The 25,991-nt window shown below is 33.9% G+C and overlaps 1 protein-coding gene across 2 annotated transcripts in view; it reads right to left on the minus strand.

Moving 5' to 3' along the window:
* ASPH (aspartate beta-hydroxylase) overlaps positions 1-25,991 on the minus strand; it is a 109,071-nt gene that overhangs the window by 57,969 nt on the left and 25,111 nt on the right. The window contains exons 4-8 of one of the 2 annotated variants that reach the window (XM_087961782.1): positions 21,875-21,943; positions 5,192-5,281; positions 3,182-3,256; positions 959-1,162; positions 488-538 (exon numbers count right to left, since the gene is read on the minus strand). In XM_087961782.1, coding sequence (XP_087817908.1) covers positions 488-538; positions 959-1,162; positions 3,182-3,256; positions 5,192-5,281; positions 21,875-21,943 — 489 coding nt within the window. Of the gene's footprint in view, positions 1-487; positions 539-958; positions 1,163-3,181; positions 3,257-5,191; positions 5,282-13,573; positions 15,762-21,874; positions 21,944-25,991 lie in introns of those variants that run through there. The other variant, XM_087961781.1, reaches the window with a different exon arrangement.

Below are 25,991 nucleotides of genomic sequence, written 5' to 3' on the forward strand. Positions count from 1 at the left end.
AGTTTAAAAATTCAGTGAAATAAGGTAACAGGAAAGAAATCTGTATCTGACCCAGAAGAAAATGTTCTACAAATCTCCAACTGGTTATCACAGTAGCAATTTTGCATATGTGAGATTCAAGCACTGACAATTTTTGTATAGATCGCCCATACGTGTATGCCTTTTCCTAGTGTACTAATTAACCTTTTCTCAGTCAGCAATTTTACATAAAATAATATAAAGTAAATTTATTTTAAGTCATAATTGAATTGTTGAAACTCTTTATCAAAACTTTAGATTCAGGAGTCCTTGGTCCTTTAGATTCACTTTTTTTCTATATAAAAAATTCACTGAAAGTGCTGAATATAATATGCAATTCCTGCATATTCAGTACTTAGTCACTTTGTGGCACTAGAAAGTTATTAGTTTATTTATTAATTTAAAACACTTTTATATAAGTCCATCTTATATCTAACTCTTCTATCAAATTATGACAGACATTAGATACCTTTGGTGTCATATTCTTCTTGATCCTTGGGTTGGTAGTGATTTGCAGGTTCTGAAAGTAAATATGTACAAAAATTAGAGAAAATACTGCAAAATTTCAAATTTACTAAATTAAATTAATCTATAAGTTCCAAACATAGAGGCCCATTCTATATGATAACTGGTATTAAAATTCAAGGATTGTGAGCGAGTCTCAGAACTATGAAAGTTTTCTTATAATTCTTTTTTCTTGCATTTGAATACAACCAGGCCTTTATCTAAGTGTAAAATAAATACACACACACACATACAAATTATTATACAAATACAATACATAGACAACATCACAAAGGTTTAAGTGAATGATTACAACAAACTCAGAGCTACATACATCTTAAACTTTAAAACCTCCAATGCCTCTCTGAATTGCTTCAGAAAATTAAATGCTACATAATCTAATAAATATGGTTATTTTTCTTCACAACTGAGATACCTTCTTGGGTAGAACTTGATTTCTCTGTTATTTCAGGTATTTTGTCTTCTTGTTCTTTTTCATAACTCTGTTCTGTTGTGGGTTCTTCAGATAGTTCACTATTGTCTTCTTCTTCTTCCTCCTCCTGAAAATCTGTTTCTTCATGGTGTTCATCTATTTCACCTTTTTCTATTTCACCTTTTTCTTCACCTAGTTCACCTTTTTCTTTTTTGAAAAAAAGAGATGACTTTGAATTCCAGTAAACAGCCTTAATTTCATGAAATCAAACATCCATTTAAAACAGTAACAGAAATTGCATCTTTCCTAATAAAAAAGCATAAACAGTGATGCTTAAATTTTAAACCTTACAATTTTCAATATTTCAATAAAATTTTCAATATTTTTAATGATTTAAATAGTCTGTTCTCCACAAAAATCATTAAACTAGTCTGTACATTTTTGTGTATATTTTTCTTTAATCTGTACTTGGCTACAAAACTAAAGGGTATTAAAATTAAAATGGGTAATTTTGGCATCTTAGTGATTCATTCATTCATTCATTCATTCACTCACTCACTCACTCACTCACTTACTCACTCACATTGTATAAGTCCATTACATAATAATAGAATAAGGGAAGTGGGAATGGATATTCAAAATATTTCTAGCAGGAATACCAGATTCTGTAACAGCTTTGTTCCCTATGCCATCCACCTGGTAAACTCGCAAGAATTGTTTTTGTCACCATGTACATATATACATCCGAACTAGACTGTGTTGTTTTTCTGTGTCATATATTACAGTATATGTGAGTATATACATAATTTTGTATTTATGTATTTAGTCATGTTTATGTAGTGTATATTGAGATGGTGACTCTTTTGAGCTGTATGCAACGAAATTTCATTTTAATGTATGCTAATTAGTGTACATTCAAAGTGACAATAAAGTTATTATTCTATTCTATTCTATTCTACATTGGAGGTTTCTAGTATAATCCCCTGCTCAAGCAGGAGACCCTATACTAATTCAGGCTGTCCTATCTTTTCTTAAAAACCTCCAGTGATGGAGCATCCACAACTTCTGGAGGTAAGCCTTTCCACTGATTAATTGTTCTGTCAGGAAATTTCTCCTTATCCCAATTGTGATCTTACCAAGGCTTTATAAAAACTTTACGCTTCTTGTTCCGCCCTCAGGTGCTTTGGAGAATAAGTTGCCCTTCCCTTTGGTGTGACAACCCCTTAAATATTGGAAGATTGCTAGATATACCCAGTTCTTGAAACCATCATATGGTTTAGCCTCCCAATCATCTCTGTATTCTTCTATACACTCTTTGTAGAGTCTCATGGGTTTTTTTTTGTTTTCTTTTTGTAGCATGGTGAACAAAACTGGATGCACTACTCCAAGACTGGCCTTACTAAAAAGCAATATAAAAAAATACTAACACCTCATGTGATTTTGATTCTATCCCTCTAGCCTAGAATTGCGCTGGATATTTGGCAGTTGCAGTACATTGTTGGCTTATACTTAAATGATTGTCCACTAGGAGTCCTAGATCCTTTTCTGAAAGATACTGCTGATGAAGCAGGTGCCAACTATTCTATTCCTGTTATTTTTCTTGTCTAAGTCTTACTTTTCTCATCAGTTAACTGCATTTTGTTGGATAGGACCCAGTGTTCAAGTCTGTCAAGATCCTTCTGGAACTTAAGCCTACCTTCTAAAGTGTTGGCTACTGCCCCCAGCTTGATGTCACCTGCAAATTTGATGAGTTCCCCTTCTATCCCCTTATCTAAATCATTTATGAAGCTATTGAAGAGTATGGGGCCTAAGATAAAACCTTTGGGTACCCCACTGCATACTTCTCTCCATGTAGATGTAGTTTCATTGAGGACTATATGTTGAGTGCAGTTGATCAGACAGTTACATACCCGTCTGGTAGTGATGCTCTCCATCTCACATTTTTCTATCTTACCAAAAAGTGGTCTACTTTGTCTAATACCTTATTGAAGTCCAAGTACGAATAGATTATGCCAGAAACATTTACACTTATCATGGGAAAGTTCTACAAGCTATGCAAAGACAATATTTTTCCACCTCAGGAAGAAATAATTGTTAAAGCAACAGAGGGATAAACAGATGTTATAAACTCTCTTACATAGATCGAAGTAGTGGCAGACTATTTTTCTAAAAAAAGGAAGAATCTACACATTTGAAAAAAAAAATGAATCTAGGATACATTCATACCAAGTTGTGAGTCAAGAACTTCATGTAGTAAGGCCTCAATTTCATCTTCAGGTTCTGTTTTAAAATGTATGTGTTCTGCATAAGTTTAGAAAATATATCAACAATTACTGAAAAATATGAACAGAACTTGAAATAACAGAAAATGGAAAATAGGTACCTAGAGAAAATTAATATATTTTATCCTTAAAATAATTTGTAATTGTCAATCTTTCTCAACTATGTAATCTATGTTTTACACTGGCATTTCAGATGTTGCCTTTCCGGTTCATTCTACTATTTTTAAATGATTCTTACAACTTCTTAAATATATTTAAAAGCTTCTTCCAATGATCTGAGAAAACTAAAAATTGACACATATATCTGACCTCAAAACAGCCACACAACTTGCTGTTTTGATTTTTCTACCATTATTTACACCTGCTTCAACTTTGTCCAGAGCTTGGAATAAGTTGAAACAAGATTAAATGTGATATCATTTTCAAATTTTTTAAAAATACAAAACATTTGCATTTGTTTAAAAAAAAAAAGAAAATATCACATTTAATCATTCAACAAATATTTTCTTTTTATTGTGTTCCATATGTGTATGTGTGTGTGTAACATACTACATTTTTATTCATGTAAGCATTTGGCTACCAATTCATGTATTTTGCAAATGTGTATATTAGTAGAAATCATAATAAAAAACTTCAGGTGAAGAAAAGACAGTAAATTGGATAAGGCAACTAATCTCAATCCATCCATTTTATAGTGTAAGCAGTTTTGCTATATAGGGCTTGGAATGGAATTTGTTACCTAATGTAAAAATGTACTTCTGAAATTTTTATCTTAACACATTTCTAGGTTGTATTTTGACATATCTAAGGATGAGCAAGCATAGCCTACAAGAAATACTTAATTATAGCTTGTCTTTGATAAGGCAACAGGTTTTAAGGGAACCTTAAGATCTGTGAATAGATTCCAGGATTAAAATAGTGTATCAGTATGGGGCCAAAGTTAAAAATAGAATTTATGTTTCCAACAAATTACTGTATCCCATGAGCACTATACTAATATGGCTATGTGATGTTATGCAGATTACTATATTTTTACATGGAGAATTCCTGAAAATTACTTAGAAATTCCAACAACTGCAGATTCAGTCACCTTTCTTCCTTGTGATTTACAATGGTTGCCAATTTATTTCAAAGCCCTCTTTAGTTGTTACTTTATAAAGCTTTAAATGGCTTTAGTCCAAGTATTTGCTAGAATGCCATTTCCAATATGTACAGACTGGACATTAAAAGCATTTTAATTTGGAAGGTGGCTTGCCTTTTAGCTCCACCAATGAGCAAGGCCTAAGAGCGATTATCCAAGTCAGAACCTTCAAACTTGTATATTCTTGCTATATAATTTGCGGCTTTTGAAAATAATTCTAGCATTTTCATCTTTGCAATTAATCAAAATTTCTACATTCGAAATTTTATTATTAATTTCAGCAAATCACTCTTGTCATGTAATATATATAAAACATACCCACAATAATAGCCATTTTTAAATGGGCCATCTCCTCAATGGTGATTCTTTGTATATGTCCCTATATTAGTAAATTTAAGTAGGATGTTTTATTGATATTTCAAAGCATCTATTTAAAAACTCTTTATCATTTCATGTATAACTATTAACTAAACTATTAAATTAACAATTAAATAATTATACATCTTAGCCAATTTCATCTAACTGTAGCTGCCATTTTACATCTGAAATAGGCATTAGATTTGACTTTCAATTCATTTTTTTGAAATATTGATTTTGGAATTATTTCTGAAGATTATATCAATCAGGAAAAAAATTCTTCACTGCCTTAAAAAAATAACTAAAAACAAAGAATAAGCTAAATAGAAATCAACACTGTAATATCTGAAAAAATTCACGGGAAGCACAGAATAAATGTTGTAATTTTTCAATCATCGCAAAATGTTGTAATTGCAGATCTCATATTCTGAGAGTTTTGTATTATTAAGGACTTACCCGTTTTCACATGTGGCTTTTCTGCAGGTTGGATAACCTCTTCAGCACTTCTTGGCATTGACTGTTCTGGGACAGATCTTTCCTTAAGTCCTGCATTGTTTAGTTATAAAGTTAACTTTAATCTCTGCATCAATATTTTGATCCAATTAGGCATCATTATTAGCGAACCACCCAGGGTGAGATGGGAGGTGTAGAAATTTAATTAATTAAGATGGGGACACCAAACACAGTGAAAAATACTTACCACCTCCAGAAAGTCATGTCATCTTCAATTTAAGTTTTAAACATACATTTAAAATTTTTAATACATTAAAAATATTATAGAAACTATTTAAAAGGAATTGTTATGTGCATTCACTAGCTTTATTTCCAACTTCCTTTGAGCATTTTGTATATTACCAAACTGATTTCTAATATAGATACCTAGAATACAATGAGAGACATTAAAAGACCACTGTCTCATGGAAGTCTCGTTAAAATTATGGCTGTATGCATGCATGATTTTGTGAGGTCAAATAACAACCAGCAGTACAACTTCATTTAATACAACTGTGAATTTGTTATCCCAACATTTTCCAGCTCTGTCCCTCTTATCCACTGATGAACAAAATACAATAAGATTAAAGGATGTTATAGTAGATCTCAACCTGGTGGAAGTGAATAGAAGAAATTCTTTGCTTCATTTAACATAATTATTCCTGAGGTTTCTTGAGCATTGGAGATGATGAGTTATATTCATACTGCACACCCAGCAGCAAAAAATACAGACAAAAAGGAGCAATGTACATAGCACAAAGAATGATTATATACTGTACTTCTATAGTTAAACAGGAAAGAGAAATAGCTAAAATTTCGATGCTCCCATATATAGCAAATTCCCAATGTGCAATAACCCAGAATACATTCTGATTTTTACTGTCTTTTATCTTAAACTATTGGGAGTAGTTTATGACCCACATATTCAGCAATTGTTCAAAATTACAACAATGCTTAATAAGATTTACAACCAATCCTCATAATTATAGCCATTGCAGCATCCCTGTTGTAACATGATAGCAATTTGGTGCTGGCAATCAACTCACAAATACTGCAGCATCCCGTTTTCACATTTGCAATTTTCATCACCAACTTCCAATAGGCAAAGTCAATGATGAAACCAGCAGAGTCAATAAAGGATTATATTTGTAGCTCAGGGTTGGAATAGGAGGTCCTTGGTGCTCAGACCTTGGTTGTTTTCTTGTGGATGTATCATCATCATCATCATGCCAATGATTATGTTACTTACTTTGAGTAATGAAACATCTGCAAGAAAACAACCAAACTCAGAAAGCACCAAGGACTCCTCACTAGCAGGAGGTTGTAAAAAGCGATCACATAAAAATGTGCTTAATCACTATGCAGGATTTGTATAACGTTAACTGGAACTGCAGCAACTTCCATTGTAAGTCAACAGTTACATGCTACACCATGAAAGAGTTGCCATTCCTAATTACCACTATCTGTATTGCTACCTGTACTTCTTAGATAGCCGATTTTAACTAAATATTCTAATACTGAATAAAAAGGAATTGAACAATTCTTCTGCTCAGATGTTTTTTATTGAATTTCATCTCTTCTAATAAACAAACAGGAACAGATTTCATTACTTTATTTCCAAGAGGATATGAATTATTTTCAGTGTACTACATTCCAACATAAATGTCATAAAAGTCAAAATTCATTCAAAAATCTTTAAATTCTTCAAAAATGAATTAAAAATATTTACAATGAAACTCAATATACTGTCTATACATCTAAGTAATCAGGTGCCTTCCATTTATTACAGAGCACAGTGTCTACAAGTCCTTGCTAGTGGCTAGGCAAAAATACCTTTTGAAAATATATTTGGAAGCAAATGACTATTCCTAAATGTTTTCTGAAAACGTTATATAACCTTTCTCTTCCCCGACAAATGGCATCACCACTGGCTCATGTACACTGCATGTTCTGAAATTTTCGAAGAGGTTTCTATGCTATGAAATTCTTTTCTATTCCTTATTTGACAGCAAAACATATGTTACAGAAATACTAAGATCGTCGTGGTTGCATTTTATTTATTTTGTTCCCCCTTATCTAACTCTATTTCAAGTTAATATTTTCATTTAAGAATTTGTATCAAACAACTAGATTAATACTATTGTATAAATGCATTTCCTCAGGCACACACCCAAATAATATTTTTAGCTAAATCATTAAAGCTACCTTCTCAAAATAAAAAATGCACTATTTTGCATTCCTTTCTAAATTGCATATATGTAGTTACTATTTTTCACATCATCACCTGAAATATAATAATTTATGCATTGCAAATTCAAAGCCATTATGGAAACGTTTGCTTTATCTTCATGTTCAAAATGTTAACTAACCAGTTAAAGTGCTTCCGAAATGCTGTCTGGATATCTCCATTATTTTTTCATATACGTTTCTGAAGTACATCTTTTTTTCTGTAAGGCTTTCCTTGATGGAAAGGAATTCTAAAAGTCACTAATTACTTTTTGTACACGATGACTCTGTTCAATGGTTTTTGTTTTTTTTAACTGTAATACAACTATAAAATTCAATTTTCTCCCCAAAAGATTGAATTGGTTTTCTAAGCAGCAAACATTATGGAAAAATTATTGTGAAAGGGTAGTTGAAATCAGTATTTTGATCAAGTTCATGCGTTCTAAATTCAGTGTCATGGTTTATATTTTCAAACCACTTGTCTTTGATACGTTTAAGTAATTCATTATGGAAAACATTATGGAGTATGTAATCTGATGAGGTTATTTATTGTGATGAATCTCTAACAGGGAAAGCAACCTATGGCATCCCAGTTATAGAAATCACATTCCAGCAGTCCCAGCCAACGAAGCTTAATAGTGAGGGATGCTGGGAATCAAAATTAAGTAACATCTGGAATACCACAGATTATTGAATCCATGCTTAATATAATGGATGTTTGTTTACTGCACACATACACACACACATACAAACACAGAAACCTGAGAACCAAATCCAAGTTTATTTTCCCATTACAATTCTAAGAATTGGTATGAAATATTGTTCTAAATTAAATACTAATTTCAAATATTTCAGTTTATTTTTACATTAGCCTTTTTGTGTGTGACATACTGAGTAGCAAAAATAAAATTCCATTGTATAACTGATCACAATAAAGTAAACAAGCTATGTACAAAGGGAATATTGCATGTTTATAAATTCACACGTCTACCAAGGCTGCGATGGAACTAAGCATGTATTCTTGTTTATTCCAACCAACTCAAGAAAAAGTGTATTACAGATGAAATATCAATGGTTTCTCTTGTTTGTTTGACTACTATTCAGACTTTAAAAATTGTTACTTTGGTTTTTTTCTTTTATCTTCTTCAGATGGTTTAGAAAGACTTTTTGCTAACTTCTTTACTTCTTTATCTTTGTCATTAGCTAATACTTTTGTATCCTTATCTTTATGATTTTTGTCTAACTCAGATTTTTCTTTTCCAGTTTTTCTATCTTGCTTAATTTTATGAAAATCTTTTTTTGATTTATCATCGATTTTCTCGTTCTTTATATCAAAGTCCTCAATTTTTTTCTTTGTCTTCTTCTTTTCTTCTTCTTTGGCATCTTTCTTTAATTGCTGCTTTTCTTTTGTTTTCTTGGCTGATTCTTTGATCACTTTTTCATTATTTAAAAAAAGGAAAATATTTTTTAAAATTAAGACACTATTTATTAGCATGCAAGTTCAAATCATGAATTCATGTTTCCACTTCAAAATAAGCTGTTCACATAATATTAGTAAAAGCAGAAAAATATATATAATTTATAGCCTTTTCTGTCTTTTGTTTACTTTTATGGGAAAGTGTCTCTTAGGGTTGTTTACTTTTATGGGAAAGTGTCTCATTATCCTTGTTGATGTCTTTCCTACTTAAATGTTTAAAATTAAATTTTGTCACATCTATCTTCTTAAGTAGTAGGGTTATCTTTATACAATACTTATACAATATAATACAGTGTAGTCCTTTTTTAATGACCACAACTGGGATCTTCACTAAGTGACACCGTTGTTAAGAGTGACATCATGTGAGGTCTTACAATTTACTGAAGGCTGTTCCATTGACTCTGCTTGTCTGAAGCCAAATGTGAAATGCACAAATGACAATGCCAAATGATTGAACTGCAAAACTAAAACAATTACAGGAAGACTACTGAATGGAACTGGGTAGTACAAGACTAATACCTCAGTCTTCTGTTACTTTCACACAGGGTCCCAGTTCATTTCTGCTTTCTATTCTTTTACCACTTTGTTATATGTTCTTTTATGTACACTGAAATCAGAGGTATACTGCAGGTGTAGCAGTTTACTGAAAGCAGGCCTTTTCCGTAGCAGTCTATGGCAGCAGTCTCCAATTTTTCCAGCTGTGTAGACTGGCTGTGGAAGCAGTGGGGGGAGGAGATGTTTCGCACGCATGCCCTCCGCTTGTGCAAATGGGGCTTCATGCACTCCCGTTGCTTGTGTGGCCCTGTACTCAACCAATAACCAATGGGGCTTGGGAACCCCAGGTCCATGGAACATCCTTCTCAGTGAAGTATACCTGACATGGATTTTACTACACTTTTTAATGTCAAGTTTTGGTCATATGTCAATGCTCAGATATCAGTTATTTAAGCTGGTACTCTAATGTTCTTTATTTTAATAACTGTTTTTATTACTTTGTTTTATTTTTTTACTGTATTTTAAGCTACCTAAAACTTTATTCTGATGTTTCAAATTTCAATATTACTGTGATTTTGATTAATATTTGGTTATTTATATATTACATTACTGGAGGGTTACTTTAATTTTGCCTGGGCCATTCAGATACACAGCTATGAAGTGGATGGCTATATTAGTTGTTTAAATAAATAAAGAAACAATGGCAATGACTATGCTAGCTGTGAGGTGTAGGTTCTATACATCCACAAGGAACCAGCTGGGAAAGGTTGATGTCAAGTATTTTTTTAAGAAAATGTTAAGTTCAGCACTGGCATTAACTTTAGCAACTTGATGACATTATAGACTCTGAATGTGATTAGTCCAATATCAAAAATATTCTCTTGACTCCATTTCAATTAGCATTGTTTCATTGAACTTAATATTGATCTAGTAAAACATTCTTGGAAATCAGTGTTTTATGATAATAAAATAAGAAAAGAATGCACTATTTTAATAGATTTAGGTAAATTATTGAAAAGCCTGAGATGCACATCTATTTTGCTCAGGTTAAACTTGATTATGTTATTCCCCAATAAATTAATATTAACAAGTTTTTTTTCTGATTGCAATCTGAGAAATTTAAAATATAAAAATGTGTTATACAATTGATTTGTTAGTGCTACAAGGCATATCAAATCTAAATTTACTCAAATACTAGCTTCCATGCCTAGTATCTCAAAATATTCATTAGTAACCATGGAAGTGAGGTAAAGGTGAACAATTGACAGATGCATGAATGATTATTTCCTGAAAATAGCAATTTTGCATAATTTTCAAGTACTGTAGCACTCCAAAACCAGAAGTGAATTCAGTTGAAGAAAAAATATCCTGGCATTATCAATGTTAATAAAAGACAGAGAAACAGAATCAAAGACCTTTCCAAATTATTTTTCTCACTAGGCATCCATCCAGGCCAATATTCATCAATCTGCCAAAATATTATCAACCTTTAATTTTTTCTAGTATGCTATTTGAACCCCAAAAGCTGTTGGACTCTTAAGAATAATTAAAGATAAATGTATTAATGTCAAATGCTATTATAAATAAAATGTGTGTCTTCTATCATATAGTTTTTCATTCAAAAAATCCTCATGCTAATATTCTAACATTCAAAACAATTACTATTACATCCTAAATATACATATAAAGCCATTCTCAACAGTATTGTCCTTTACTAGGCAAGGCTGATCACATTCCCATAAATCCCTTATATATTTTCATAGTATAATACTATTCAAAGGGGTTTAAAACACATTTTCATTTACCATAAATAAAATGGAGAACCTATCTATTCATGTGATTATATTGCTTGCCCAAATGTTTTGCAGGAGTAAAATTATAAGCCAAGAGTTTACACATCTGATAGACAAAAAGTAATTAAATATTTGGCAAGCACCAGGATAAATCCAAAATTCTTGTTTATATCATTAGAAAGATAATTTATAAGAGTTGTATGTTCTTTTGAGACTATAATTATATATAACTCCAGCTGACAGATCTCAGTAAAGGCATTTTGTTTATTTTTTGTCAGCAAGTTGATATGCACTTAGAAATTTGCTTCTATATATTTATAACAGAACTGTTTTCAGGAGAGATTCTATTATGGCATAATGATCAAAATGTAATATATTAGGGATGGAGAGATGTAACAGAATATGCTGGAGCACAATGCAAAGTACCTTGAGCTATTGAAGCAAAAGCAGAATATAAATATAATAAACTGCTTGAGTCATTTGAAAAACTGTTTAGTAAAAAAAGGCCACATCTGAAATTTGTATGAGAGCATCCAAAGTTAGTAGGCATAATTATTAACATGACAAAACTCATGCACCACAGGCATCAGTGATCAATACACAATAAACTTTGCTAAGGCTTGGTAGTAAAGTACCTTTGACTTTGCTCTTGATAATCTCTCCAGGTTTTACTCCTGAATTTTTAAAAATGGAAATAGGTTGCAAGTATTATTTTAGGACATTTCATATACTAATTAAAAAATAAAATTTCCACCAGAAATATTTTACCATGAAATTATTAATATTCTACATTAATATTTTTCATTATTCAGTAAAATTAGAAAAAACTTAATACACAAGATTTTTTTCTAATATCTCTTTTTGACTAAGAGGTTTTTGGTTACAACTAATAAAGCAAGATAAGAAAACATCCCAATTTTTATTCCAGTAGACATTAGTTTATTCATGTTACTAGACTTGGAATTCCAATTTCACTTTTTCTGTTGGTAATTATTTCTAGTTATAACTGTACTGAGTTAATTTTTTGCAGTCATTGGACTGGATTGAAAAATATATTTAGGATCAAATATGTTTATAAACAATTCTTGAATAAATGCAATCTTGGCTCTGACATTATATCAACTACCTTAGAAAAGTATGCTGGACACATGAATATATGAATTGGTAATAGTTCACAGAAATCTGATTTCTGAGTAATCAGTTCTGAGCAAGTAATAGATGATTCATATACATGTCATAGAGATAAATACAGCATTGAAATTGTTCTTTTCTTTAGAAATGTTAAACAAGCTGCACATGTAATAGCTACATCACATCTACCACATGATTGTAAACTTAGTTTATGTTTATTTATTTATAAGATTTATAATTACACATCTTATGTATCAACATCTTGGACGCCTTACAAACAATATACTAAAACAATAAAAAAAATCATAAAACCTACATAAAAACTATTAGTGTTCCCAAACAGTACACCCCTTATAACCAACAGACAAGTTTCCTGAGGTCTAACCACATACTATCCCAATGCTTATGAAAAAAGCCAGGTCTGCAAAGCTTTTTGGAAGGCTTTTTGAGGATATAGGCCTGCCAGATCTCAGAGGTAAGGGTGTTTGAAAAGAGAGGGGCAGAAGTTGAAGACAATCTAATATATTCCCCATTCATGCCGAAATACTACTACTTCTTTGTCAGTACTGCTGATTGTAGTTGAACAGTCGAAATTAAACAGGTTCCTTCTTTCCCAAAACATTTTGCCTATTATCAAAGATTTTCATTATCTTTTAGACCAAGCTTAGAATATTCTTGAAAATCTTAGGTGTTAAATGTTGCCAACAAATTGCTATATTTAAAATGTGGAATAAAAAAAATATTATGATGCAGATGTAATTTGAAGTTTTGTCATGATCCCACAGAACTTACTTTTTGGAGCATAGTCTTTATAACCTTTAGATGGAGTATACCCATCTAAAGCCAAAGAAATCCTTCAGCATGGAAAATACTGTTATAGACAGACGACTGGAGGTTATATCCACACTGTATATTATGAAGTTCTGAAAAGCTCAGTTCAGTTCATTAAGTTCTCTGTTCCATTCTATCTCAAACCTAATTGGGCTCTTAATATTCAGTGCCCAGGGCCCAAGTGCCATTGTTTCAAGTGCAATTCAGAAACAATTATAAATCAATTTCATGAAATAACAGATCATATCCCTTAGCAAAATAAATCTTACAATACCGAGTTAGTCTTAAATATTAGAAAATCGAGGCAAAATATTTTTAACATTCTTCCACAAGTTAGTAAAATGTATATAAATTGAAATTGTATTTATAATCTCCACAACAAAAAATAAAGCAAATTCTAAAATAATTTTAAAGGTGAATATGATACGTTTAATAAATAATTTAGGACCAAGATTGCCTGACCTGTTAATAGATTATGAATAAAGACCATTTACAAATAGGAATTTGGTACTATTTGCATATTTAGACTTATCTATAATAGTCATCTGAGTGGGAACAATTTCTCATAATCTATTACCTTCAATTAACCTCCATCAATTTCTCACATATTTAGGAGAGATCTTGCTCTATTTTTGTTAAGTTTCATATGCAATTTAAAACTCTTTTATACAGTTCTATTCCATGAGCTTTCATAAATAATCCATGCTGCCTATTTCAAGCCTTGCTCTAAAAATGTGAAGGGAAGAACGTAACATGAGAACATGGAATCTAGCAAATTTATTCTGACCTTCCCATCCTAATGAGACTGGGAATATTTGAGTGCAGCTAAAATAAACTAAAAATCAATGTAATATGCAGTATTAATGATATAAATATTTGTGTACATGAAAAGAGTTAGCAAAGTAAATTCTAGACTACAAATATCATTTTGTTACAATTCATTTGCTATTCATTATATGTTGATTTCCAAGATCTACTGTACAATTAAGATATTCTATGGTAGCTAATAATACAAAGTATACTACATGTTCGGAATGTTTATTCATATAACTCAAGAAAGTATTTTATAATGTGATGGGAAACTCATTGTTTGTATCAGATACAGTTGAAGGTGGTCACAGAAATCCAGGGTTCAGCTGATAATTTTTGACTTGAACAGATAAAAATGAGAAACTTGATGCAAAATATTTACATGTTAGCATGTCATCAAAACAAGCAGAAACTAAAAGCACAATTACATGCTCAGTATTATCAAGTAAGACAAGCAATAAAAATTACAGATCTCTCTTGTAAGTTGTAAATATTATTTAAAACCTTTCAGCAATGTTAGTACAAATAATTAAAGCTGTTACTGTTCACAAGACTAATCCTTGATCTGCAAAGTTCAGCATTTATTCAGCAATGTGTTTGTAGTGTAGGAGGTTGGATTCTCTCCTCCCCAAAGTCCACATTTTCCAAAAAGGGAATCCAGAGCACAGAAACATAGGCATTGAGAAATAGTTGGATTTCAAGAGCCTGAATAATCAATTACTTCATTATGAGGCCAAGGTTAAGACTAGGAATAAAATCAAACCCAAGTCAGCCACCACTTTGAAAGTCAGTTTGTACTGGCTATCTTTAATATGTTCAGAAATTCAAAAAAACACATATATACATGGGTGGGGGTGGGGGTATATTTATTTATTTACAGTTTCTTATCCTCATAAATATCCACTTTTTTAAACAAATGAACTGCCTTTAAAAGAACAGTAATATATGAAGAAGTGACTGAAACCCATTTTAAAAATCTATAGAAGTTGCATGCTTAGTTTTAAATAATAAATAATGGAAGAAATTTATTAATAAATAATAAATAAACAACTATTCTCAATACGTGTTCTGTAAAATCAAAGAAACTAAAAAATTAGGAAATAATTACTGATACTAAATTCAGTAATAGTTCTCTAATGTTATGGTAGGTAGAATCTTAAAATCTAGAGTATCAATATATACACAATTTGCCAGACATGCCTAAATATTTATAGCCAGGTAACATTTGTTAGAAAAAAGAACCATTTACAGATTAGTAATGTAGGCTATTACTATAGGGCTTGTGCATTCTAGTGCAAAGGCAGACATAAACCAATCATACTAGTTAGCATACTGTTGGGTTAATACTGACAAATGTTGTTTCAATTTGTCTTTTGACTGTATATTTCTAAAAGAGTTTAGACAGCAAGTCTTCATATAACTGATCTGTCCATAAGAGGGATTTACCCTGTTTTACTCAAGCACATTTTTGCACTTAGTTAATTTTATGGACATTTCCATTCATCAATGAATTGTTCCATGAACCGAAGTCACTGATTCTGCAAATCCACAATAACACATGTCTTTTTTCCTTGAACCCCTTCATTCTGTGACGTACTATCAACATCATCTGTTGCATCGTTCTCTTCTTCTTCTATTATTTCAAAAGGAGTCATTACATCATAGAGAAATGAGAGGAAGCCATAAAACCAATCAGAACTTTCCTCTGCTAAAATATTAAGAACTTCCTCAAGTGAATCAATATTTTCATTATTGCCATCTTTGGTTAGGCCTATACAAGAATAAAGGGAAAAGAAGAAAAAGGCAGTATTAGGTAGAAAGAAAAATCTTGATCTAGAAAGGTTTAAGAGATCCTAGATTAAATAAAGCAGAATATTTTTAAAAGATAGTTGAAGAAATTAGTAAAAGAAAATGAAAAATAAAAGTGTCAATGAATAAAATGGTTCTATTTATAGATTATGGGGAAATGTCCAACAGACATATACACATATTCTCTCTCTCTCTCTCTCTCTCTCTCTCTCTCTCATACACATATTCATTCATCATTTTCTGTCTCTCTCTCTCTCTCCTTCTCTCCCTCCCTCCCTCCCCCCTCTCTCTTTCCATATACATATACATACACACACATATACACATAAATGCAGACATGCAAACATACATATAAGTATACTGTACATTGCCTCTACTGAGGTGACTATCTTTTGCATCTTGCAAAGTATAATTTTGCTCATGAAGATAAGTTTGTTTTCAAACTGCTATTGAACTCTTGTTATTACTGCTACAAAACATCTACTCTTTTTAAAATAAAACTGTCCACGTGTGACAAGCATATGCTTTCATGACATTAAAAAAAAACAAGGATAGCACTAAAGAAGGTAAAGTTAAAACCAAAGTACTTCAAAGGCCAATCCAAAGAAAGATCTACTTGAACAAGGATTGAATGAGTTCACAGCAGGGGTGGGATTCTACCGGTTCTGTCCAGCTCTGTAGAACCGGTAGCTCTGAAGAACAGCAGACACTGCTGTTTTGGCCCACCCGCCTGCCTGGGCTCTTACCTGTCCTTTATTTCCTGCTTTTTCAACCTCAGCTAATTCTAATTATTTGCCATTTTCATTTTAAAACAGATGTTACAATGGCTATTTATTTATTCTGCTAATTTAATATTCTGTTTTTTTCTAGGAACTCAGCAATTTAATATTTCAGTTCTTAGCTTTGGATATATAATCAGGCACTAATCATTTGTTAATATTTGTTATAGCTCTAAAATAGTATATCATCTGCAACTTTTATTTGTTCTTAGATTTCTATTAACTTCTTTCCCAATGAAGATTGATACAAAGATGTCAATTGTGCCCCCCCATGTCACATTATATTTCTTTCGATTTTTCAAATTTTCTCCTATCTGAGGGGTCCTTGGTACTGTCTGAGCTTGTTTACTTGCAGACATTTCATCATCCAAACTAGGTAACTTAATCAGTGCTTAGTAGTTCCCCAATCTTTTCAGCTTTGTGGATCGGCGGGGGGATGATGTTAATGTGCTCCCACTGCAGGAGCCATTCAGTAGGCAAGCTGCCACATTCTAGACCAGGGGTGTCAAACTTGATTTCATTGAGTGCTTCATCAGGGTTGTGTTTGACCTGGAGGGGCCGTGATGGGCGTGGCCAGCCTGACATCACTCATGTTGGGGGCACCTGTGGTGGCCCAAGCACTCTGCCAGCGAAAATAGGGTCCCGAGCTCCATTTTTGGCTGCCACGGCCTCCTGCAACTGTCTGTCAGTTTTCACTGTTTTCACTGGCAGAAGGTTGCAGGAGGCCGTGGCAGCCGAAAATGGAGCTTGGGAGCCTGTTTTCGCTGGTAGAAGCACCACAGGCCGGTCCTTTGCTGTTTGCAGGGCAGCCCCGCAGGCTAGATCTAAGTACCCTGAGGGCTTGATCCGGCCCCTGGGCCTTGAGTTTGACACCCCTGTTCTAGACATTTGCAATTTTGGAATAAACTATAAAGGTGGGCCTAGGTAAAATGCATAATAATAAGAACACAGATTACAATAGCCAGGTTCTCTGCATTAAGTACGACTGCAACTGGCACATCAGCTATCACAAAGTTATCCTTATATATAGTCTCTATCTGTTGTTCTAGCAACGTTTTACCTACATTGGATAAAAAAGGATTTCTGGTAAGCTGTTTCGATAATGAAGAAAAGTGTTTGAGAAACATTAGGATAATCCATTTTACACAGTATCCCAAAATTGGGCCACTAATCTTTCTGTTCGTTTAGTCATGATTTTCATGACTAAACTAACCTGTGACCCATTGGGCCATTTCAGAGATATTTCCTTACATAATGAGAAAAAAAGGAGCAGGAGCAAGCAAAAAAGCAGAGGGGGCAAGATCAATTTCCTGCTGGCTTCTTCATTAACTTTGTTTGTGTGGGAAGCTGGCTGAAAGAGCCAGAAATCCATCCATCCATCCTCCCTCCCTCCATCTGTATTTACTTCTGATTTGGGGCAAAATGCCCCATAGTGAACAATAAACAACTATAGTGTATTACTTAACAACTGTCATGAAAAAAGGTTGTGAAATCAGGTCAGTCATGTGATGATCTGCTTTATAATCATCATGACCTATGACTATATCTGAAATTTAATTGCCGAGGACAGGGTTCGCCAACCGTTTGGTCACCAAACTCATAATGTTAAATCCCGCGGACCACTAATATGAATTTTGACTGACAGTGGCTTGCTGACGTTGGTGGGAAATTTGGTCCCATATTCCAGAGCTGCAGTAGTCACAGGACTGGCCCTTTGGTCATCCTGGAGCAGTTGCTCCTTCACCTGGGTGCACTGGCCTGCCATGGACTGGAGGAGCTGCTCCGGGATGACCAAAGGGCCAGTCTTGTGACTACTGCAGCTCTGGAATATGGGATCAACTTTCCCACCAACGTCACCAAGCCACCCCGGGATGGATTTCCCTCCCTTGCCGTTGGTCTTACCTTCCAGTTCCAGCTCACGTGGCTCTACTCAACGTAAGGTTTATGCTCGGCTGAAGGGTGAGGGCCAGCGGGTGGGCGGGCCATGTGGGTGGTACAGCCTTGTGTTCCTGCACATCCTGGATTAATTACTTTGGGGGAACATTTCTCTGCAGACCAAAATTTTCTTGCGGCCCACCAGTGGTCCCCGGCCCACCAGTTGGCAACCACTGGCCTAGGAGAAAAACTGAAACTACTTGCTCTAAGGAACAATTAAGATTTCTAGGAACTGATGCTATGAGCTCCATGTGTTGTCCTTATAGGTAATTCACTGGTTTGGGCAAAGGTGAAGGGTGAAATATGAGAAATGTTAGAACAATATCTGGGAATGGAGTAGGGGAAGGGAATGACTGAACTGTAATGTAAGTGAGAAACTCTGGTTCTATCAGTTTGGACATCTAGGTTTCAGATTCTCCAGAAGAGTATGCCTTAATATGAGTATATTAAGAATATTCAAAACTAAAATCTTTCTTTTAACACAATATTTTTAATGTATTAAATACTCTTAAAATTAATTCAATGAAATGTTTTAAATACTAGCAAACAAGTCTGCATGATGTCTATGAAGATTCTCAATCATCCAGGTTATGGTTGTCCCAACCATAACAGAACATGTCTGCATGATATTAAACATAAAGTGCCTACAAAGCAGATTTTTTTCCTGGTTATTTTCCATAGTTAGCTACTTTATGTTTTGAGTGAATAATACAGAGAATTGTATAGTAATATTATGGGATTAGCTTTTCAAAATTTAAAAAAATAAAATGTCTCATTGCATTATTCATAAATGAGGAAACTTAGATTCAAAGTGATTTGAATTCCAAAATTCAGGAGAGTAACTTCATCTAACTTATAGTTATAAAACAGCTTATTATTTGATTTGGTTAATTGTTTATTAATTAGAACCATATAAAAAAATAAAATAAAAATAAAATACAAGATATAATTCTTGAGTAAAATAGATAAAAGAAAACACAGTAATAAAATACATATGTGGTATTCAGAAAAATACATCATCTTTACAGAATACCCCAATTCTGTTTGATATAATGGGCTCTTATCTCAACTGCCTTAATTATAAACTTTTGCTCACAATGTATACATTTTTGCCCAGGAGGAAAGAAAGCAATCTACAATTTAGATCACAGTGGGCTCTGAAGTTCTATCAGATCGGGATGTTATGTATCTTCGCCTAAGATATTCTTAGCATACAGTTGACAGTATGAGCATAACATATAGTGCATAATTCTGCATATCATTTTGAAGTGCTTGATATCAACAAGTAATGTTGAATAATAGTATGTCTGATTTTGCAAAAATATGCCAAGGTATATAAACATAAACCAGTGATGTCATAGATAAATGGGTGTCTAGGTGCTTTTGTTTAACCCTACTGAGCACAACTATAATGTTTCTGTTTCAGCACCTTACTATACTCAAGTTTAAATGAAGAACAATTTACTGATATCCATCCTAAATTAGTACTGACAACTATGCCCCCTCCCTACCACCATCAAAGTTATGAAACTATTTGGGGATTCAAATTGCTTGCAGGAAACACTTCATTTTAGATATTATGTCTCTTCAATAGGATATGCAAAACATCCTGAATCCAAAAGATTCCAACTTTATTCACCCTTCTAGAAATATTTTGAGTTCTGAATATTTTTAGAATGATTATAACATAAAAACAGCATTGATAACATCAAAACAGTTATACGGAATAAGATGTTTTGAGCATGATACTTTCCAATTCCGAAACATTTTACACTAGTTAAATTGCTCATATAATTAACTACCTGATTAATTATTTTCTATTATTTTTTCTTTACTGTTAGTGGAAAACAAAAGGACTTAAACCATGACAGCAAATAATTTCTATGTCCCCCTTTCCCTTAGATTGCAGAAATAAATCAGATTATAGGAGTACTGAACATGTCACTATATATGACAAAAATAGACTGGTAATCAGGTGTGGGATTCTACCGGTTCTGTCTGGCTCTGTAGAACCAGTAGCTCTGAAGAGCAGCAGACATAGAACCGGTTCTATGTCTGCTGATGTTTTGTCCCACACGCCTGCCCGGGCTCTTACCTGACCTTTATTTCCTGCTTTTTCAAACTCAGCTGCTGTGTGAGGCACAGCTCCAGTTGAAACAGCAGGAAAAAAGTGCTGTTTCAAACGCTGCTTCTCTGCACTCAGTGCTGGTAAGCTGTCCAGGCAGCAAGCTGATGACGATTTACAGGCATGCAGCATGCAGGGAAGCACATCGTAAGTCACCAAACTTTGAGAATCACCGAACCGGTAGTTAACCCTGTCAGATCCCACCCCTGCTGGTAATAATCATGCCCTGTCAAGTTGGTGCTGATGCTGAACAACCACATAGATTTTCCTCAGGAGAACAAAAATAGACCAAAGTATATTTTCACTGTACATACTTTGCCTTTTCCTCTATAGTACTTTATAATAGCGGTTCAGATTATAAGGCTATTAGATGTATATTTCAGAAATGCAGGGCAAAAGCTTGGATCAAATGTGGTTATGTTTTGAGAAGACTTCTGCAATCAACGGAACAGATAATTTAAATAAGTAATTAACAGTTGATTTTAACAGATCTATCTTAAACATGATTTAATTCTTGGTCAACACTAGTGTCAATTTCAAAGTTTGAGGGGCCCTTTATCTTGAATATACTTCATTGTGACCAGGAACAATGAAAGAAAATCATTCTATAACCCTTACATGCCAGGAAGATTTTTTTTTCTTTTTATGACTTTATAATCCCTTAATTTGTTGGTGCTAGGTGGCCAGTAAATGCAGACTTTTTTTGCACCCTACAAAAGAAATATCTGCTGCTATCTAGGATTGAACTGTCAACCTTCTGAATGGGAGGCAAGTGTCTTCACCACTAGGCCACCATGCCGCTGGGAAGAATAAGTAACAATAAATGTGGTTGCTGAAGAATTGACAGCATCTTTTTTGTTTCCTTTACCCTACCAAAAGTCTTCAGAACTTGAAGGCTACTTAATGAATTAAGAAATTGAGAGGGAGAAATTAGCCTATGGCCAAACACTACCATCGTTTTCACAGTCCACTTATTAAATAAATAAATAAATAAATAAATAAATAAATAAATAAATAAATGCATATAAAATAAGCAGCTTCCACAAAAATATATTTTAGTACTATAGATGAAAACATAAATTCAAAATCAAAGACAAATTATTCTTCTATAGCAATACATGGTTTGTATCATAGAACTTTACTAATACTGTTAAGGTTCTGGATAACTTTACAATGCATTATACTTTTTATTTGAATGTTTCATTTTTGAATAGCATTTTAAAAATAACTACTTGCCTAGCAAAACCTTGGCATCTTCCATATCAAAATCACCATCGCCATCAGCATCATAGATCCCAAGTTTTCCTAATGGGGAAGAAATGAATCTGTTTCAGAACCTTTGAATGGTGGAAGAAAATTAGCAAAGAAAAAAAAGAGTACTATTGAATATTTTTTACTAGAATCTTAAATGCAAATACAAGCTATTTTGAATATATATATATATATATATATATATATATATATATATATATATATATATATATGTATATGTATATGTATATGTATATGTATATGTATATGTATATGTATATGTATATGTATATGTATATGTATATGTATATGTATATGTATATGTATATGTATATGTATATGTATATGTGGATCTTTGGTTATTCGGGTTTTCTCCCGCGTAAGATTCAAAGTATCTAGGCAACGTTTCGGCGAATCCATCAACTCACATGTAAGAAACTCATTCCAGTTCATCGAGATCATAAAGAAACTCATTCCAGTTCATCGAGATCATAAAGAAACAAAACTTACAACCCAGCGACCTACTAGTTAGCTTCGATGTCATATCCCTCTTCACCCAAGTGCCAATAAAAGAAGCCTTGACAGCCATCCAAAACAAATACAACCCCCCCAAGCACATCCTAGATCTGACCAACCACTGTCTATCCAATACATACTTCACCTACAACGGACAAAAATACAAACAAATAGAAGGAGCACCCATGGGATCACCCCTCTCACCTGTCATCCATAAACCTCTACATGGAACACTTTGAAACACAAGCTCTAGAAAAATATGATCACAAACCCAAACTCTGGCTCAGATACGTAGATGACACCTTCATAATCTGGCCACACGGGAAAGAAAAACTGAACAACTTCCTCACACACCTCAACAGCCTACACCCCAAAATACAATTCACCATGGAAACAGAAGCTAACAATCAACTTCCTTCCTAGATGTCTTGGTATACAAAAAACCCAATGGCTCCCTAGGACACACCATCTACCAAAAGAAAACACATACAAACCGCTATCTACACGCACTCTCACACCACCACCCAGCACAGATCAATTCCGTAGCTGAGACACTCATCTCCAGAACAAAATGCTTAGCTGATGAACAACACCTAAAAACCGAACTAAACACTCTCACCAACGTACTAACAGCCAATGGATTTCAAAGAAAGAAGATCACCCACCTAATCCAAAAAAACCCCAACCAAAATCCAAGACAGAGAACAAGAGAACGCAAAGCCCTCCTCCCATATATAAAAGGCACTACAGACAAAATCAGCAAGATCCTCCAAAAACACAACATTAAAACAGCATTCTGCACAAACAGAAAAATATCCACCATCCTAAGAAACCCTAAAGACAAAATCGAGTTAGAAAACCAAGGAGTATATGAAATCCCCTGCACTGCCTGCCTTACCACATACATTGGGACAAACTAACAGAAGAATAAGTGCACGCGTTGAAGAACATAAGAACTCAATCAAAAAGAAGAACCAACCTCTTCCCTGGTCCAACACCTCAAAGCCACAGGACATGAGATTGACTTTAAAAATACCAGAACTATCGCCAAAACTGAACACCACAGCAGCAGAATAATCAGAGAAGCCATAGAGATAGAAAACGCCCACACAGCATGAATAAAAGAGATGACACCTCCCGCTTACCAGCCATTTGGAAACCCGCCCTCATGAACAGACGAGTACCCAACATGATAAATGACACCAGACCCACACCCATGAGGGCCACACAAGATGCCACCACCACACTTCCACGTAAAAATCAGACTCACACCCACACAGAAGATGAGACACGACCACAGACCAGAAGCCGCACTGCAGCTGCATCACTACCCACTTCAAACTCCTCTGAACCATACATGAAGCGAACTCACCCCACCATGAAGATGTGGCACGACCACGAACTCGAAGCCAAACGAACACAGACCCAGACCCCAAACTCAAAGCCATATTAAAAACCCAAAATGCTACATCACAGCCACCCGCTCAGGACATCACATCAGAAAACTCAAGAAATCACACCTCAAGAACTCAAGAAGTCACAACACAGCAAATGACCCAGGATATCACAGCACAAGACCAAGGATACCACAGCAATAAATCTCACAAGGTCATCACACAACCCATTACCCAAGCTGTTACTACACAGGAGGCTAATCGAAAAGAGATCAAAACACAAACGACCCAGGAGATTACAATGCAAGACCCAGGATACCACAACAAAAGAACTCACAAGCCCATCACACAACCCATTACCCAAGCCGTTAAAACACAAGAGGCTAACGACCCAGGAGATGACAGCACAAGATCCAGGATATCTCTACAACAAAAGGCCATTACACAGCCCATTATACCAACATCAACTCCATCAACCAATCAAGAGGCTGCAGCACAGCCAACCAGCCCAGCACACCATCCCCCACCACTTGTATATATAGAGAGATGGCAGCTCCGGTCACACACTGCTTGCACTGGCACTAAGCCGAAAGCACCAGCCTGAAGATGGCGAGTGGGACCTGCCGAAACGTTGCCTAGATACTTTGAATCTTACGCGGGAGAAAACCCGAATAACCAAAGATCCACATACAAATACCCGAGAACCTCAGAAAACCTCAGAAATACATATACATATATATATATATATATATATATATATATATATATATATATATATATATATATTGAATACATGTTGTTTCTTCTTAAAATAATGTATATTAGTATTTGAATCCAAAATCCCTTCATAATGCTAAAATGACATCACAGTATTTGCTAACGTTAAAGAAACAATTTTGCATTTGATAGACACATTTATACAAAATAAATATACAATAACTTTGACCCTATTCTTTTCACATCAGTGGAAACTTTTCACTTCAACAGGAATATTACTCTTCTCAACAAATTATTAATAATATATTGTGTACTATGCATGTATGATTGTGTGCTAATATATTTACATATCTATTCCCTAAATAGGCAGGTTCTGAGTTCAGAAACTTTGCAGTCAGGCAGATAGAAGCAATGTAGAGATATACTTGCTTCAAAGTAAATTTGTGAAATACTGCATTTGGAATAGCTGAAGATATCCAATATTTTACTTAATGAGGAACACATGTCAAGTTGGCAAAAACTAGGGACTACTGTTTACTGAAAGGGGGGAAAAACTGTTCAGATTTGCTAAAAGGTTGCCCAACAGGCAACTCTTAACCATTTCAAATAGTCTAGCAATGATTTGAGAGGTTCGAGTTATTTTCTGGCCAAATCACCTCAAAAATGATACAAAAAAACAGAAAATTCCTCTAAAACATAATTTGCTATACAGTTTCGAACTAATGTCATAATTGAGCTTCCAGACGTCTCTACATTAAGATAGCTACTGGATTTCATAGATCTCTCTACTAGTGGATTATAATAACTCTCAGCTGCTATTTGTGTTTATTTTTTCTGTACTGTATTTTAACTGTTTTTAGATCTACGGAGTCTGAGTCATCCAGTTCATGGTTGTCCCAAAGTGTTTTTTTTTTCAAGAGGCAACTGGACTTTCTTTATTTTTCCTCAAAGACTTTCAATTCCTTAGAGTTCTGGAACTGAAGAAGCTTCTTAGATGAGAAGCAAAACATCTTCAAAGAAAAACAAAAGAAATCCAGTTGCCTCTTGAAAAAGCACCTTTGGGACAATTATTTTTATGATTATTTGCTAGCCAATCATTTGTCTGAGATGCGTAGCTGTACAAACTGAATAAATAAAGAACTAAAATAAGAATAAAATCATCCTTTGCAAACATGGATTATTGAGTAAATCACAACTGATTGAATTTACAGAACACAGACAGATAAAATGAAATGTACTATATTATGGCTTTGTAAGGTTATCAATTTAGTTAGTTGCTGCACACATTTTTTGAGGAAGTGCAAATCATCTGAAATAGATCCTTTATAAAAGTGTTAGAATGAGCAAAGTATTCCTCTTAATTGTATTAAAAGGACCAGTGGAAGGCTTGCCCAGCTGTTTCAACAGTTGTCCCTTGTGGGAACCATCAGTAAAGCAAAGTGGCTGTGCATGACAAGATTAAAAAAAAGAACCAG

Source organism: Notechis scutatus, chromosome 3 (assembly GCF_049901735.1).
Source record: "Notechis scutatus isolate UNSWTSFEM ecotype Mainland chromosome 3, rNotScu1.2, whole genome shotgun sequence".
NCBI lineage: Eukaryota > Metazoa > Chordata > Lepidosauria > Squamata > Elapidae > Notechis > Notechis scutatus.